Raw genomic sequence first — 16,614 nt, 5'->3', positions numbered from 1 at the left:
TAATTTGACTCTCCTGCCTCATTCCTCCATTTCTATTTTTCCATATTTTTAAAATAGGACTCTATATGCCCAGAGCAATTGTTTTCACCATGTGTGCACCTTCTGTGCTTTGGTTCCATCCCCACCCTTGTACCTAGTGGTTTTCATAGACCACAGACCTCCCCTGCCCCTTAAGGCTTCGAGCAAGGCAGTGGGAATGATTGTGTTTGGGGAGTGGAGCTGAATATGGCTTGTGGGAATCTGGACCCTACTGTTTCCTTCCTCAGGAGTTAACATTTCCTACTAACTCTCCTAGTATGATTATTTCAGATCTGTGCCATCCCAGCACTCGGTGTTCCTCACACATCTGGAAGCTTTGTCTTTGAGGACTTTTAGAGCTCAGTATTCAGAATGGGTTAATATATAGCAGTAAGCCATCTGCCAATTGAAATGATACTCTTTCCTTTGGTATTGTATGTATGAATTAAACCAACCTTCCCAACCTTGTTGCCCCCCATTTTGACCATTATTTCAAGAGAAGTGAGCTTGGGGGTTATCCCAGATCTGTTCATTCTCTTCCTTGTCTTTCAGGAAACATAAACCTTGGGTTCTTCCATGTGCTAGACTATGCCTCTTCTCCATCAGAAACAAAATTATACTATTATTAGAATATTTGCTCTATTTAATTGTTGATAAAGTTGAATGAAGCAACTTCTCTTACCTGTGTCTTACTCTATTACAGTCAGCTTACTTTCAACCAGAATTTGGCCTGTATTGTTCAACTAGTTCCAATGGTTTGGTTTACTTTATTCACTGGAAAAGTATGAAATAAAAGTTTTCTATTCCTTTGGCTATAACTGTAATATATATATTATTATTTTTTCTTCACATTTAACCTTCAGCATTAGGACAGGAATTATTATCTTTTCCCTGCTGTGTTATCTTCTTCAAAATTCCAAGCAATTCTGTTATCAGTGAACTTTCTTCTCTAAATGGTTAATAATTCTCTTAGTATCTCACCTAATGAAATAGCTATGTCCTAACGATTGATGGATAATATCCTGGCCATGAATATTTCAGCCTTACAGTCTGAAAATCAGATCCAGTGGCAGCAGAGAGAACATTGTTCCCTAAAGCAAAATGAATTACAATGTTTCAGGTCTGATTTCAAAGGTCTGATGGGGCTTTTCATTGCATTTCACTGTTAATAGTAGGATGTTTGCACATGTAGTATTTTTATAAGTTTGGAGGTAATGGGAATTGTAAGATGGGTGATAGACTTCACTCCTACATAAGGTCGTCTATTTAAGAACTCTTGCACTCTCGTCTATTTAAGAACTTCTGCTAGGTGTTTTGCGGAGCAGGTGGGCTGTATGTCTCTACCACAAAGATATCTGTCTATTTGCAAGTTGTGATGTAATTCATTTAACATCTGTGATGATGTGCACAGGAAAAATGTACTGAGCAGTTGCAGAAATGAATTTTTAATTAATTGGCTTGCAACTATCCAGCTGTTCACTAAGTACTATAGCCAGTACTTCCCATCACCATTCCTTTCATCTCCTTGGTTCTGTCTTCAGCCTCCTAGTTTCTTATAATTACTCATTCTATGTTGGTTGAAATCACATCGTTAATTCTTTGGGGATTGAAGTTTCTCAGTGTTTCTATAATAATCTTAGCAGTTAATAGTAAGGAGAAGACTGATTACAACTTTTTCTGGATGGGAAAGGGAGACCAAGAGAGAAAATCAGGATAAGAGAAGTTCTTGGTCTGATAGTTTTTGAGCATTTGCTGTGAAAGCAGACTTGCAAAGCAAGTCAGGAGAAATGACATTACAGAGGGTTCATATAGCCTTGTGTTGCTTAGTTAGAACTGGTTTTCACTGATCTGGTTCTCTACAATCACTTTCCTACTTATATGCCTGTCTTTGAGCAGGTTTTGTTTGGGTTTTTTGCAGGTCAGAATTAGCTTCCTGCTGTGATGCAGTTCACAATTTTATTGCTTCTCAAAACAACAGCCCACTGGGAAGTAACATGAGTTATGAAGTGGACAGTAAAAAGACCATCCTCATTACAGAGGACATTTTTAAGATGCTGCCTGTGGTAAGAACTGTATCTTTACCTGTTATTATAATTGCAGTATCATATGTATTTCGGGTTAGTAATAGAGTTGCTTTGTTTGATACCTCTGGAAGAGACCCTTCACCTCCTGTATGCACTTCTTCATTCACCTTGTAAGACCTTTTTTTTTAGCCTTCCCCTGCAGTGATGGAGGCATGGACAGGGTATCAGAAATCAGGTTGTAGGTAGATTTGGTACAGAATACGTGTTGCAGCCTGGCTTGGCAGGCTGAGAATGTTTGCCTTCTTTTCTCATTCCCCTTTTCAAAGGCATTTCAGTCTGGAACAACATTTCATATTCCTCATACTCCTATGCCATTTCCAGTGCAGGCTTGGGCATATAATTTATGAAAGTTATTTTGGTGGTAAACCTGACACAGAATGGAATGGAATGAGGATAGGATAGGATAGAACAGAATAGCCTAGACTAGACTATTGCAGTGGGAAGGGACCTACAGCGATCATCTAAGTCCAACTGCCTGACCAATTCAGGGCTGACAAAGTTAAAGTATGTTATTAAGGGATTGTCCAAACGCCTCTTAAACACTGACAGGCTTGGGGCATCTACTGCCTCTCTAGAAGCTTGTTCCCATGTTTGACCCCCCTCTCAGTAAAGAAATGCTTCCTAATGTCCAGTCTAAACTTCCCCTGGTGCAGCTTTGAACCATTCCCATGCATCCTATCACTGGACACCAGGGACAAGAGATCAGCACCTCCCTCTCCCCTCCTCAGGAAGCTGTAGAGAGCAATGAGGTTGCCTCTCAGCCTCCTTTTCTTCAAACTAGGCAAGCCCAAAGTCCTCAGCTGCTCCTCATAGGACATTCCTTCCAGCCCTTTCACCAGCTTTGTTGCCCACTGGAGAGGTGCCAGAAACACAAGCTGAGCAAAGAAATCAGATTTTGTAGCCCAGGACTTAAAATAGTTCTGGAGAACAGACAGAGAGGGGTGCAGAGATGTACAGAGATTTCTCAAAAGTAAGAGCACATGGGGGCCCTCTTACCCATCTCTGGCATTCTTGATTTGTGATATATGAGCTACCATGAGTCTACTCCTTTCTAATGCTGCTGTGAATCACTAAAAACATCATTGCAACAGAGGTTACAGTGGTTCCAAATTTAAACTGAATGAATGGAAAAAGTAGTATGTTTTATGTGCATATATTCTTCCTAAGCTAGCAAGGCTTGTCTGGCCTTTGTGTTCTCCTACTGTCTTTTCAGAACTGAACAAAATATTTTAACATGTTGGTTTGTAATATATTACCAGGCAATGTGATACATGATACTTTTTCCACACTTTTTGTCTTGTTCATAATGGTGTCCCTTCCTACTTCTCTTTGGGCAAGCTGATAAGAGGAGGAGGAGGAAGGATAAACCTTAGCGTAAGCAAGTTTTAACTCAATTTTACAAGTGGGTTCAGTTTCTGCAGTCAATGTAGCTCAGCTGTTGGCCTTTCTGTTGAATGTCAGTGCTCCCACAGCAGGAGAGGCTGAACGAGATGTATGAGATGGTTCTGAGACCCTGGGATAACAGCCAACTATATTAATGTCAACTGAAATAGCCAACAATTTACATTAATTTGCTAGGTTGTGATCTGTGCTGGTTCACAAGTGGATGCGCTCAGCTCCCATTCAGCTTCCCTACTGCAAGACAGCAGCCTCTAACAAGAAGAGAAGTGGGGAGGGCAAACAGCCAGAAACAGTAACCTCTTCAGTTAGTTGTCACGTTAACCATGAGTTAAGGCAGGGTACATGATTATCCTTTGCAGCATCTTCAGGTTCCCCTAAATTTGTTATTTTGCATCAAATGTAATTGTGTGATGACAAAGTAATGAGCATTTACAAAGTTACCTTCTATTAGCTGACAAAGTCAATGACTGTTTGACAGCCCCCAGTCAGTTACAGTGCCAAGGAAAATGGGTAAATTTAAATTATCTTCAGAACAAGTTAGTTCCTTTGTTTGTCAAGGATTCAGTCCACTAGATAATTTTTGTGCTAAGTGTATTTAAAGGGTATTCATTCAGTTTTAACAATCCAGTGTTATTACCTCAAAGTACTGACAACAGAAGTAGCCGTTCCCAGTTTGTTGGTGCCTTTTCTTGCTCTTGGCTGTCCAGGCCTGGCAACCCTCTCTGCTAAATGGTGAATGCCTTCACTGGGATTTACTGGATTAAACCTGCAAGGGCAAATGACTAAAGAGCCGAAGAAACAATAAAAAGATGTATAAGGCATTGGCTGTGTCTTTTTGTTTGTTTGCAGTCCTCTCCTCTTTCGGTCTATCCCTTCAAGACCTGTGCCGTGGTTGGAAATGGAGGCATTCTGAAAAATTCCAGCTGCGGAGCTGAAATAGATCGTTCTGACTTTGTGTTTAGGTAAGAGCGGCTTCATCTTACTGAAGTGTGTCAAATGTTTTCTAAAAACTTGGCAGGCTTGAAAGCATGCCAACACCAGCTTGTAGCAGTGAGGAAGGATCTTGGCAATTCTTTATTTCTGCCTCTCTAAGGATATTCATTTTGCTTTGCAGAATTCAGAATGCTTCTTCCTAAGTAAAGAGGGGACTATGTGGATATATGTATGATCTATGATTGCAAAGATACCTTGCCAGTGATGTGAAATGTGATTATCTGGGAACCTGAAATTTCTGTTCATTAAGCATCCTTTAGGAGAGGGAACTTGTTTTCTTTATTTTGTTAATCAGAAGACAATAAAGAAAACCCTGAAATTGAAGTAAGAAAGACTGGTATGAAATGTCACGTTTACCTTTACCTCTGGTTTAACGGAGGATTTACTTAGCCTTAGGTTGGCTCACTAATGCAGTTATTTAACTACCCCGGTATTTGTCTCACCTTATGTTAGCTATCTAAACAATTAGGCAACTAATTTAAATAGGTTTTTTTCAGCTCCCTGTGTAGATTGTGGAGAAAACTAGGCATGCTCAGAGCATAATTTGGCCCACTGTCTCAGTACATGACTCACACTTCGTAGTCCCTGCAAGGGAACAGAGTAACAGAGTGAAGGTTCTCTCAGTGATGTCCAATGACAGAGTCTGCTGGATTTTGTTTACTGCTTAGTATTTGGGCTTTTCAAATTAAAAAAAAAAAAAAAGTCTTTACAGTTAGGCAACTGTCTTAATGAAAATGGGAAATCTGCATACTATGATGCTAAACTTTCTAAGTGACTAGTTGACTTTAAAAGATGCTTTCTTTACCTTTTACAGAAACCACTGTTTCTGCAATTGGGCAAGTTATGCTGTTGTTAGAAGACCTAACAGAAGATTTTCAGAAGAAAGTTTTTGTTTTGGCAACAGGCAATATTTCCTAGCAGCTAACACAGGGCATTCATAGACTGACTCCTTCTGGGATTTTAACTTTGCTACTGATTTGTGAGATGATTTATGAAAATGAGCTCTCTGTGCCCTATTTTAACCATCTGTACAGTAGATTAAATATTTTTACTAGAAGTGCTCTAAGCCTTATTTAATGTTTGTAAAGTGCTTAGAGATCCCTGTGAGCTGATGTGAAAGTGTCATTACACAGGACAGGAGTTTGCAAATAATATTTTGAAGCATTTCTGGTGCACATCTGTTTAACTAAATGTTTCTCAATTTCAGGTGTAACCTCCCTCCAACCACAGGAAGCATTAGCAAAGATGTTGGCAATAAAACAAACCTTGTGACTGTTAATCCGAGTATCATTGCTCAGAAGTAAGTGCTACTGCAAATCTCTTTCTGTGCAATATTGTATAATTGTTTGACGCGATTTAGATTTTGTTGGAAATAGGCTGGGATAACAGCATAGAGTAGTGCATGCAGATTACGTCATTAAGCCTTAGTTCCCATGTAAAATGTATGCCAGTCTAAATGGAAATCTGTTAAACCTAGCCTGTTTTGTAGCAGAAAGGAGTCAGCAATACCCAGATTAGCAAGTGCCTTGGTTGGTAACAGTCCACAGTTTATAACAGAATAAAATTGATGATTGCAAGCCCAAGCCTCTTCTTTTCCCCCCATGACCCTCATGACCCCCTAGCATCAGAAAGGAATTGTAATCATAAATCAGGAAAGCTGGGAAATGTGTGTCTGACTCTTGTCAGTAGGAGTGTGAGCACATGTTCTTAGGTAATGTGCTTAGAGGCTGTTCTGATGAAGGCTGTTTCCTGAATGGAAGCCCAATTTCTGTAATCCATTTTCTCAATCCATATTTAAGCTGCTCACACTTTTTTTTCTCAGCAAATTGTGGTTTTTTTCACCTTCTTGAAGAAAAGAAAATCTAATAAGGCCGGGCTGACTAATCTGACATCTTCAGCAGGCTGGAACTGCAGCTTATCTATGAAAAGGACTACTGTGGCATGTTATTTACTGCTTACTGATCTTACTGTATCTTTTTGTCTGTCATATCTGTATTTGTCAAATAGACAAAATCAGTCAAAGCTTTTTTTTTCCTTTAAAAGAAGAAAGGGAAAGTACAGTGAGCATAGAAATGACTAACAGGCATTTGTCATTCATTCAAGGATACAGCTTTATTTTTTTAAATAAGTACTAACTACCTTAATGCTTACCCAGCCCTTTTTGGCTTAAATTAATTATTGCTTCCCCAAAAATAGATTTAGCTCACTGGTATTAGTGGGGCTGCGCAATAATATGGGGAAGGAAACTTTGTCCAGTGACTCAGCATCTTTAGTGACTACTGACCTGATGCACGATTTGTGTGGGCTTGATCAAAGTGTTCTGCAATAGCTGCACTCATTTTTCAGCTGAATTAAGCAACACCAGGGTTAATAAGAGTTACGTTGAAAGAAATAGGAGCTAAATCTGTGAGGCCAAGATGAGATTATGAGAGGACTTTAGAATTTTTTAAAAAATAATTATTTAAATATTCAGAGAACATTGTAAATGCTTTTGAAGGAGGAGCAGGAAGCAACATGGCACCATTTAGCAGAACTAGGTTTGTTTCTTTTCTCAGAAGACCTATTCTGACTTTATTCACTTTAATTTCTAATTCTGTATTTGGGTTCTGGGTTAGTCTGATGTTATTATTGTTAAGGCTAATCAGCTTTTGAACTGCGTCTGTCAGGGTGCACAATGTAGGTGAACTCTCTTGGAGGAAAGAGGCATGGTTGCATGGTTCTTATGTGTCCTGATGGAACTGGGCTGCACTGTACCTTACAGTGGCAGAGCTAGAAAGGAAAGCAAGACAAGGTTGAGTTGTTCAGGTTTCTAGCTAAGGAAGAACAAAGATCCGAATTCTGTCCTGAAGGCTCTTTATGTACTTTACACTGAGTAGAAATAGAGAAAATTCTTGAAGCAGAGGCCAGAAGTTCACCCTTTAGCCACTTTTCCTAGACATAGGCTCAGGCATTTCTTGCTTGTTTCAGCTGTGCAGCTTTCGCGTGCACAGGGGCCCAAGGTCAACAGCAGGGCCTGAGTCACTCATTCATTTTGTTTTAGTCTGGTGGTAATGGCACTTTTCTGGGAAGCAGAAGCTCTGAGTTTAAACCCCTCCAGGTGTAGGAATGTATCACTCCTTGCTTGAGTTCAGTTGTGCAAGAGGTAACTGATGACTCCTCCATGAGGGCTTTAAATGGAAGTGGCAGTGGCTGCTGTCCTCTGTCTTGGAAGTGCTGCATGAGAAGAGGGTTTGATCCTACTCAAGTTGTGAAGAGACATGAAACCAAGCGTTCCAGTTTTCTGCTGGAGCCATTTGTGAAAATGGGCTCTGGTAGCCCTTAAAAGGTAAAAATGCACTGCTCATACACACAACTGCCTACAAAAGAGGACTCAGTGCTTTGAATCTCAACTCAGATGTATAGAGTCTACAAGTTGAGTGACACTCCTGGGTGTTGTATCACTTCATGGATAACTCTGAAGTTCACTATTAATATTTGGGAGCATGGAATTATCCAACAGTGACAACTAAGTCTCTTTGCTGGTTTATACTTCCTCAAAACATCTGAGGATAAATCCTCTTCATTTGTGAAGTTAGATCTCTTAAGTCTACTGATCTTCATGTGTTCCCTTTGTAGTCAAAGGAGATAAATAGACATGCCTATATTGTCAACTATTTTAAAAGTATATCAGAAACAGCTAAGACCCTGCAAAACTTGAGCACACACTAATCTTCAACACCCCAAGACTGCTCACGTGCATACTTGTATTTCCACACAGGGCAGACACCCAGATTTTGGAGAGAGGTTATTGTATACCTATTGACGTAAAAACCACATTTCACAAACACATGCAGTACATATCATAGTGCGTGTATTTTTAAACAGAGGAAGTATAAATACAAAATTCTTTTTTTTTTTTTTTTCTTCATTCTCCTTTGAATTTTCTTGAATTGATCAATTCTGTAAATGGGTCCCGGTCTCATTAGCAGTGAATTTGATCTGCTTCAGTAGCTCACATGTTGCCAATTCTATCCTGTGAAGTATTTTCTTATTATGCAATAAAGCCAGATTTTCATAAGTGCACATAAGACAACATATAACAGGTTAGGATGATTTGCATGTAGACAGACTGAACTGGTACAGTGGAGTTCATAACTCATATATGCAAGTGCATTTGTGCTGGTTTGGCCTGTAGTATTTCTATTAATAGTACGTTCCATTCACTCTATACCTAAAATGTTGTACTTTGCAGATACAACAAACTAAATGAAAAGAAGACAGAATTTCTAGAGAACATTGCAGTCTATGGAGATGCTTTCCTTTTATTGCCAGCATTTTCCTTCAGAAGCAACACAGCCACTTCTTTTAAAGTATATCACACTCTGCAAGAGTTCAAAGCAACCCAAAGGGCAATATTTTTTCACCCCACTTATCTGAAAAGTCTTGCCCAGTTCTGGAGAACTAAGGGTGTGAAAGCCTACAGATTGTCATCTGGTTTTATGATCACTAGTGCTGCTCTTGAGCTGTGTGAGAATGTGAAGCTGTACGGCTTCTGGCCTTTCTCAAAATCCACAGAGAAGATGCCAATCAGCCACCACTATTACGACAACCAGCTGCCTAAACCAGGTTTCCATGCAATGCCCAAAGAATACAACCAGATCCTTCAGCTTCATGGCAAAGGCATTTTGAAGTTGCAGTTTGGTAAATGTGAATCAGACTGAAAAGGTAGGTTACATTCTTATCACATAAAATGTCTCTATTTAAGTAACGTGTCAAGGGAAAACAGTGTGGGTCTGTTCTTCCTTAGAAAAACATTCTTAGTTTACACTCAATGACAGTTCTGTTCATAAATAAGTGAAAGGTGGACTTTCCTGAATAAATGTAACGTACCACAGAGTTGAGAAATGTTTTCTAATTGTAAACTTTGGATGGGGAGCATAACTAAATACACGGTAATTCACAGTCAGTCAGTAGTGTCTCTTTATTTCAGACAGGTGTCTTTATCAACCTGTGTTTGGTTTGGTATCAATCCCATGAACCAGCCTTCTTTGTGAATTGCTTTATTAAAGGTAGTCACATACTATGATGCACAAGAGAAGAAACCTAATCCTGGCACAGCCTTTCCAGATGTATACAGAGGCCAAAGTAAGGATTAAGGTTGCCCCATGAAGCAGTAGCACGCGTTATGTGCCTTTGTTCACTCTTGTTAGGTAAAGGTAATTTTAGAGCAGTGTGCTCTTGCAGCCCTGGACTGCAGGGCAGCTTGTGGACAGTAGTGAGGAAGCTGCCATACACTACGGCAGATCTTGCTGAGGATCTTACCCTGAGGCAGCTCACGATCTGGGAGTTACAAGTATAGGATGAAGTGTCATTTGCTTTCCTCTTTTTTCTAACTGTCCCATCCCCCTTGGAGCCCTGCCTTCTGTGTATTGCCTCAGAGAAATGCAGCACAGAGTCTGGCCTCTGACCTTGAGCCAATTTACTGTATACAGATTACAGATGACTTTGAAAAAGATTTGTCTGCATGTTTTCAATCTTGATTCGCCCTGTTGACAAAATAAGACCAATTTGTATAAATATTTCTTATCTTTTAAACTAACTTAGAAATTCCCCAGCTCACAATACTGTTTTCAGATTTGCCTTTCGCAGAACTCTCTTTTCCCAGGGGATTCAAGTTAATGTAACTGTAAGTGAAATGTATGGTAGAACTACCATGGTATACGATAAAGCTTTAATTGGACTGATGTAACCTCATGACTGTATGGCTCAAGCTAAAAATTTAAAATAGCATCATCTTGTTTAAGCCATAAATTTTAAGTTAAAAAGCTAAGGGCTTTTATTCTGGCTAGGTTCTGAAATGTATTTGAAAATACACTTCAATGGTATTTAGAAAACATGCTATCAAAGATTCATTCACACTTGATTCATCATCAGGAACTTTAAAACAACTAGCGGGCTGCTAGTAGCAAGAAGGCACAATTTTATTCAGTTTCAATTTACTTGAAGAAACAGAGAAATAAACTGCTTTCATATATTGTTAGAATAATATAAAACATGTAAGAAGGGACCTAGAAGTGAATCCGTTCTCCCAGTCCATGGCAGATTACCTAGAAGGAGGTGTATGTGTCTGCAGTTTCATATGGCTAAGGTATGCTTTTTGGCTTATAAAAAGTTGCAGCATATTGAAAAGGTGAAGAACCTCATTATGTATTTTTCTTAGTGACTAAAATGTTTATACCCTGCAGTTTCTGTTGTATTTATTCTTTCTACGATATCAATCACTGGAAGCATACCATATAATTTTAATTGTAGTAACTACACCAGCTAAGAAAATGAAAGGCAACTCTTTAGGAATATTTAATCTAGAGAGAAGCAGATAGAAGCCACAAAAATAGTTAAGCATCTGTTTGGGTTAATTAAATGCTGTCCATGCTTGACAGACTGAAAATCACTTCTGTGGCCAAATTTGCAAAATAAGCTGTAAAGAAAAAAACAGCCAGAAGGATAAGTTGTGCTGCCCTAATTTACACTTTTATTTACAAAGAGAAAAGTTAGCCCTTTAAAACCAAAGAAATGTTGTATGAGCCACCATTCTGCTACTGTTATCAACTGTTTCAGGTAATTGAAGTTCTACAATGAGTATATTTCACTGAAGATGACCTTTTCTAAAAATTGAGCTATATCCTTTCTCTTTTCAGTTTCCCTTTTATGTTCTCTCTGCTCTGTACTTTTTTCCCTGTTAGTGGATAGCTGAAGGTTCTTACGCTGCTGGGTGCCCACAGAAGTCTCAGGCAGAACTTCCCTCACACGTTACTAGGACACAAAAGTTTGCTGCCATAAATAAGTGAAGGAGGCTGTTCTGCTGCAAGCACCTATATTGCAAGCAGGTAGCAGGTTCTGGAGCACTATAGGGAGAGCATAACTCCATCCCAGTGAATAATTTTGGCAGCATTGCTCTTAAACACCACCCTTGCCATTGTAAAGGTGAGCTCTTTGTATTGGATAGAGAGAATTGTCAGCTATGAGAGCCCTGTAGAGCTGGTGCGGAACAATGTGGGGAACGATCAGCCGTAATATCGGCTCCTGCACTTTTATGATTATGCTCAACAGACACATACATGTCTTTGCTAGAGTAGATACATACCAATCACAGATGGTAAAATGGAAAATGAGACATCAGCAAAATCTTGAAATGTAATTAAAATAATGATCTTTATTATTTTGTATTAAATTACCAGATCATTTTTGCTATGGCCCTGCAGCTGAAGGAAGTCTTGTTTGTTCATTGGTTTAACCTGATAAGCCTGAAGGGCATGACATTAGCTTCAAGTAAACATAGGTTCAAGGAGGGGAAATGGCCTGATTCATATTTAAAAATAAACAGAAAGATCTGATTAGAAAAATTGTCAGATGATGAATTAATCAGGCTGGCAAAAGTTTGATTGCCCAGAAGCCTGGTTAAAATGCAAATTTTGTCTGACCAAGAATCCACTAGGTTTTCTGTTTGCTAGAAAGAGACAGCAAGGAAGATGAGTATGTGTTGCTTTGACATACAGCACAGTAACATTAAACGGCTGCTCAGAGAAGACAATCAACAGAAAAAAAAACATAGAAAGAATGAAACTGGGACTCCCTGAGCCTGGGAAAGAGAGCAGTGCTCAGTCGTCTGAGCAGAAGGACTGAAGGAGGAAAGGTTGAGCAGAGGTGTGCTGGTGGTTGGGGAGCAAGAACTGCTGAACCTTTGAGTGTGAATGTATCTCATGTGGAAAGTAAAAATTGGGTCTAAGCTTTTTAATTCCAACCAGATGATTAAAAGCCATCTATTTTTGACAGAGAGAACAGCAGTGCAGCAGTCCGCTCCAGGTGGAGCTGGCAGGGCAGCATCCTGTAAAGCAGGGCCTGCCTGCTCACTTGCTCAGGAGTTACCATCAAAGAGAATCATTTTGTTGCAAACCTGTCAGTGTGTGATCTCTTTTTTAATCTTGAAAGTTGCTGCAATCCATATATATGATAAACACTGTTATAGATAGCATATTTATAAATATAATTGTTATAAATAACCTATTTATAACAATAGGATACCCGCACAAGCTTAAATTCTGTGCAAATTCTGTTTATGCTTGTAGTGTCTCAATGTAGCTAAAGAAATACGAACTGCCCCACAATTCACTTTTAATTACCTTGAGAAAAATGATACCACATTTTGAAAATAAGGATGCCTCTGGATTCCTGTCAGGCAGCCAAACTTCAGTCTGTCCTCGACTTGGGCAATTACTATCCAGCGTGAAATTATTGGATGTATACCACATTTAAAGAATTATCTTCCGCTTTAGTGTACTCATGCTATATAGCTTTTAAGCACACGCTTTGTTCATGTGTTCAACAACTAAGTTTAAGTGTTAAAAATAATGTCAGTAATGAAACAAGTGGAAATAAGTTGCTTCTGGTTTAGTTGAAGCCTGTCAGAATAGAAAAATGCAGATTAAATCAGATTAGAATCTTTGTTAGATTTCAAATCAAATGAAGAAGTATTTACAGATCTAGAAGAGTTTTGGTTTGGTTTTCCACAGCAGAACTACCCTGTTGAAGAAACATAATAATTTCCATCTCCAGCTATTTCAAAATATGGTTATGATAAGATAATTTAGAACATATCCATATTCAGTTTAGCAGTGGACGTGTCCCATGAAGTTACTCGTCAGAGCCAACCTTGGTTAGCTTGTAAAGTCTGTAGAGGGTGGTGCAGGTGGCATAAGTGTGAGCTGTTCTGGGGTTATTCAAATGAAGGAGTCCTCCTTTAGAAAGAGCAAATGCTTAGGCTAGATCAGACACTAGCAGTCCAGCTTACCCAGGAGAGTTTTGTGAGCCTGTGGTGCTGTATAATAAATGTCACAGACTCCCAATCTGAAATAAGGATGAAAAAGCAGATGCAGAAGGTGAATTGCATACACAGAAGACTAAGCTATTGGCTTATTTTTACTATAACAAGCAGTTTTCCTGCTGGACAAGAAATACCAATAACATATTTTATTGTTTTAATTCCAGGGCGATGATCCTAAGGAGACAATTTGTGTGTATCTCAGCAGTTCGGTGTTGAATTTGATCTGACGTGATTTTGTGAGCATCAAACTGCATTATTACAATAGAGAAATATTTTACACTTGGGGAGAAAAGGAAGTGTTCTTTTCGCACAGTGACTGCTACATTTCTGAATTTTGAGTAATCAGTTTTTTAAATACGAAATAACGTTTATTTGGGAAATTCTGAAACTCCTGACTATTGGTTTAATTGTAGCAAAGCACAATCTCAGGATGGTGGCAATATGTGACATTCATGATGTCTTGCTTCTTAAAGGTTCGTTAAAATATTTTAGACATAAGATCTCTGATTTTGTTAATATCACATTATACAGGCAATAGTTTCTGTATGGTAGCTGCATGAATTGGCAGTGAACATTTTCAATTAAGAACTTGATCCTGTAAACACTAGCATTTGTCCACATGAGAAAGGTGATGAGAAGAACTACAGAGGAATAATTGATTCAGAGCCATGTCATTCTTGGTTTGTCCCGGGGTGCACAGATGAAAAAATCCCTCAGGTTAGAGATAGTCGAGTGGTCTATGGGCTTTCATTTTGTGGGCAGTAGATAATGCTGTGGATTTAATGGGCTTTCATTTTGTGGGCAATAGATAATGCTGTGGATTTAATGGAATCACTCATGTGGATGATGTTAATTTTGTGAACAAGTGTTGGAAGGACCAGAGATGTATAATCATTCTTAAACCCCTCTTCTTGCTTGTGTTCCTGTCTAAGGTCCAGTTCAGCTCCGAATGAGGACGATAAACTAGGTTCCATGCTGCAATCTCCAGAGTCCTGTTAGGGCATGACTTTGCACACATTCCTGCAATCCCAGCTCTGTATCTTAGCTGACATACAAGATGGACCATTCATTAGAAATATGATAGGTACCAAATGTGTAATTTCTTCTTTCTTTTTCACCTAGCATAGCTCGTATCAATATGTGACTACAGATAAAGGAGACTACTGTAGGCATTATTAGAAGAATGTTCCTCTCACAATCAACCCCAAGCTTTTCTCCTCTACCAGGGCATATGAGAAAAGAACCTACAGTCACTTAATTTAAAATCCATGCACTTCTTGTGCTTTAAGTTTCCATATGGTCCAGGAATGCTTGTGGAGCAACAGCCTGTGACAAGAGAAAGTGAAATATCAGACCAATGGAAAGAATCATATTAACATTTACAGGAACTGTGACTAACAGTTGTTGCCCTAGCTGTAGCTGCTTCTGTGTTATTGCTTATATATTTTATTGTGGGAAGGCCGGACACACAAAAAAACCTGCCAAAACAACAAAAAAATTGTAATAACCAGTTTCTGTGAAAAAAATTTCAGTGACTTTTTTGAGAGTCTTTTGAATGATCACTTCAAAGATAAAGCGTCCTTCTCCTTTTACGGACAGATACTATCAGGAATTTTGTGTACTAGAACTCATTTTGCCACTGTATTAAATCCCCAACTGATTTAAAGAGCAGTCAATATTCCACTTATTGAAGATTATATCTAGAAAAAAAAAATCCTACTTCAGTGTATTGAACCTTATAAAGTTCAGTTCAAAAAAACTTCTAAACTGATACTTCATAAAAGCATTTCTATATTGTTGTAATATTTGAAAGCTTACCTTGCAGCAGTTTTATAATCACATAAATAATCCTGAAAGTGTTGGAATCAATCATTATGGTTCTAGGTCTGTTAGTTGAGACACATTCAGCATTTTGATCCATTTCTAAGATAATGACAGCGGAATCCAGCACTATTGTCCATAAATCCTGCCTGCATATATCAGCAATAAAGTAAATTTTTGAAAATACAGTTTTTAAAAAATAGATAGTGCTTGGGGGCATTGAATAACACCACTAGTACCTGAGCAGACCTCTGAATATCAGTAGGGCTTTTAACAAAGACATCAGAATTGAGTCGGTGGGTTTATATGCATTACCAGCTGGTAACTGAAAGAGGCAAGCACAAGGGTTTGATTTACTGTGATCTGTTGTGGTTCCAGCACCCCATGTCCACATTTTGTCTTCACCAGCAGTGAAATTTGTGCCAATTTTGGCCACAGGCATCTGCTGCTCATGTGCAGAGAGCTGGGTGCAGCAAGACTCTGCATCCATGTTATGGGTGTTACGGGTGATGGCCTAATGCAAGTCCCTAGCTGTAGATCAAAGACAAACTTGCTCCCAAAAGAGTTCCTCCTGTGCCACAGATCACTCACGTAGACTGTCCCTGAGTGTTTGTAGCTGGAAGCTGTGCAAAGTGATGTAGTTGTCCTTTGGGTGATGCAAACAGCCTAGGCTGAGGAGAACCACATCATGTTTCATTCAAAGAGACAAAGACACACCTGTGCTCAGGCAAGGACTGTAACTTATTCCAGTCTAATGTAGTGCATTGAGATGATCTTGGCTGTGTAGCAGCTACATGGTTTGACTTGGAAAAATGTATACATCTTTTAGAGATTGAGAGGATCTTGCCTTGCGTCCAGAACAACTGCAAGTGCTTTGTGTGTACATAGAGGTGATGCAAAGGGAATCAATTGATTATTCGTTGCTCAGATTAAATTCAGTGAACTACTCGGCATGAATAAAGTGGCAAAATCTGGTTGTGTGTAAGTAAAAGATGTGGAGAGGAGAAAATGAAATTTGTTTGCAATGGAAAAGCAACTTTTTTCAAAAGTGTTTGTTAGTGCTGTATTGCATTATCTCAGTGAAAAATGTATAGTGTTTCATGACACACCATAAAAAGCTGAAGTTACAGTGTGTCAGGACTATTTCTGTGCAGCTATGTTATTTATAATGCACATGTATTAGTAAATGGAAAGGTTATTGGACTACATTTTAAGAGAGGTTTAGCCAAAAAGAAGAAACCTATTCTAGTTTCCTTGACGAAAAGATTCTTAGCTGAAGGAGTGTGATGTGGCATTCACAAATGAGAGCAAACAGAAAGCTCTGTAACATGGTCAGACACTTTGACTTTTTAGCGCTGTTTTGGTGAAGTTTAAACTTGTCATTGACCTGAAGACCTGATCCTCCATGCTCTCAAAGCTCTCAGTGATTTGTGTGGA

The 16,614-nt window shown here is 38.9% G+C and overlaps 1 protein-coding gene across 1 annotated transcript in view; it reads left to right on the top strand.

The window, feature by feature from the left end:
- ST8SIA6 (ST8 alpha-N-acetyl-neuraminide alpha-2,8-sialyltransferase 6) overlaps positions 1-9,200 on the top strand; it is a 36,612-nt gene extending 27,412 nt beyond the window's left edge. The window contains exons 5-8 of the mRNA XM_055804668.1: positions 1,937-2,081; positions 4,353-4,465; positions 5,704-5,796; positions 8,728-9,200. Coding sequence (XP_055660643.1) covers positions 1,937-2,081; positions 4,353-4,465; positions 5,704-5,796; positions 8,728-9,196 — 820 coding nt within the window. The 3' untranslated portion in view covers positions 9,197-9,200. The remainder of the gene's footprint in view (positions 1-1,936; positions 2,082-4,352; positions 4,466-5,703; positions 5,797-8,727) is intronic.
- Positions 9,201-16,614: the final 7,414 nt, after the last annotated feature.

The sequence above is a fragment of the Falco peregrinus genome, chromosome 5 (assembly GCF_023634155.1).
Source record: "Falco peregrinus isolate bFalPer1 chromosome 5, bFalPer1.pri, whole genome shotgun sequence".
Taxonomy (NCBI): domain Eukaryota; kingdom Metazoa; phylum Chordata; class Aves; order Falconiformes; family Falconidae; genus Falco; species Falco peregrinus.
Note: the sequence above shows the minus strand (reverse complement) of the source record. Positions and strands in the feature narration are given on the sequence as shown.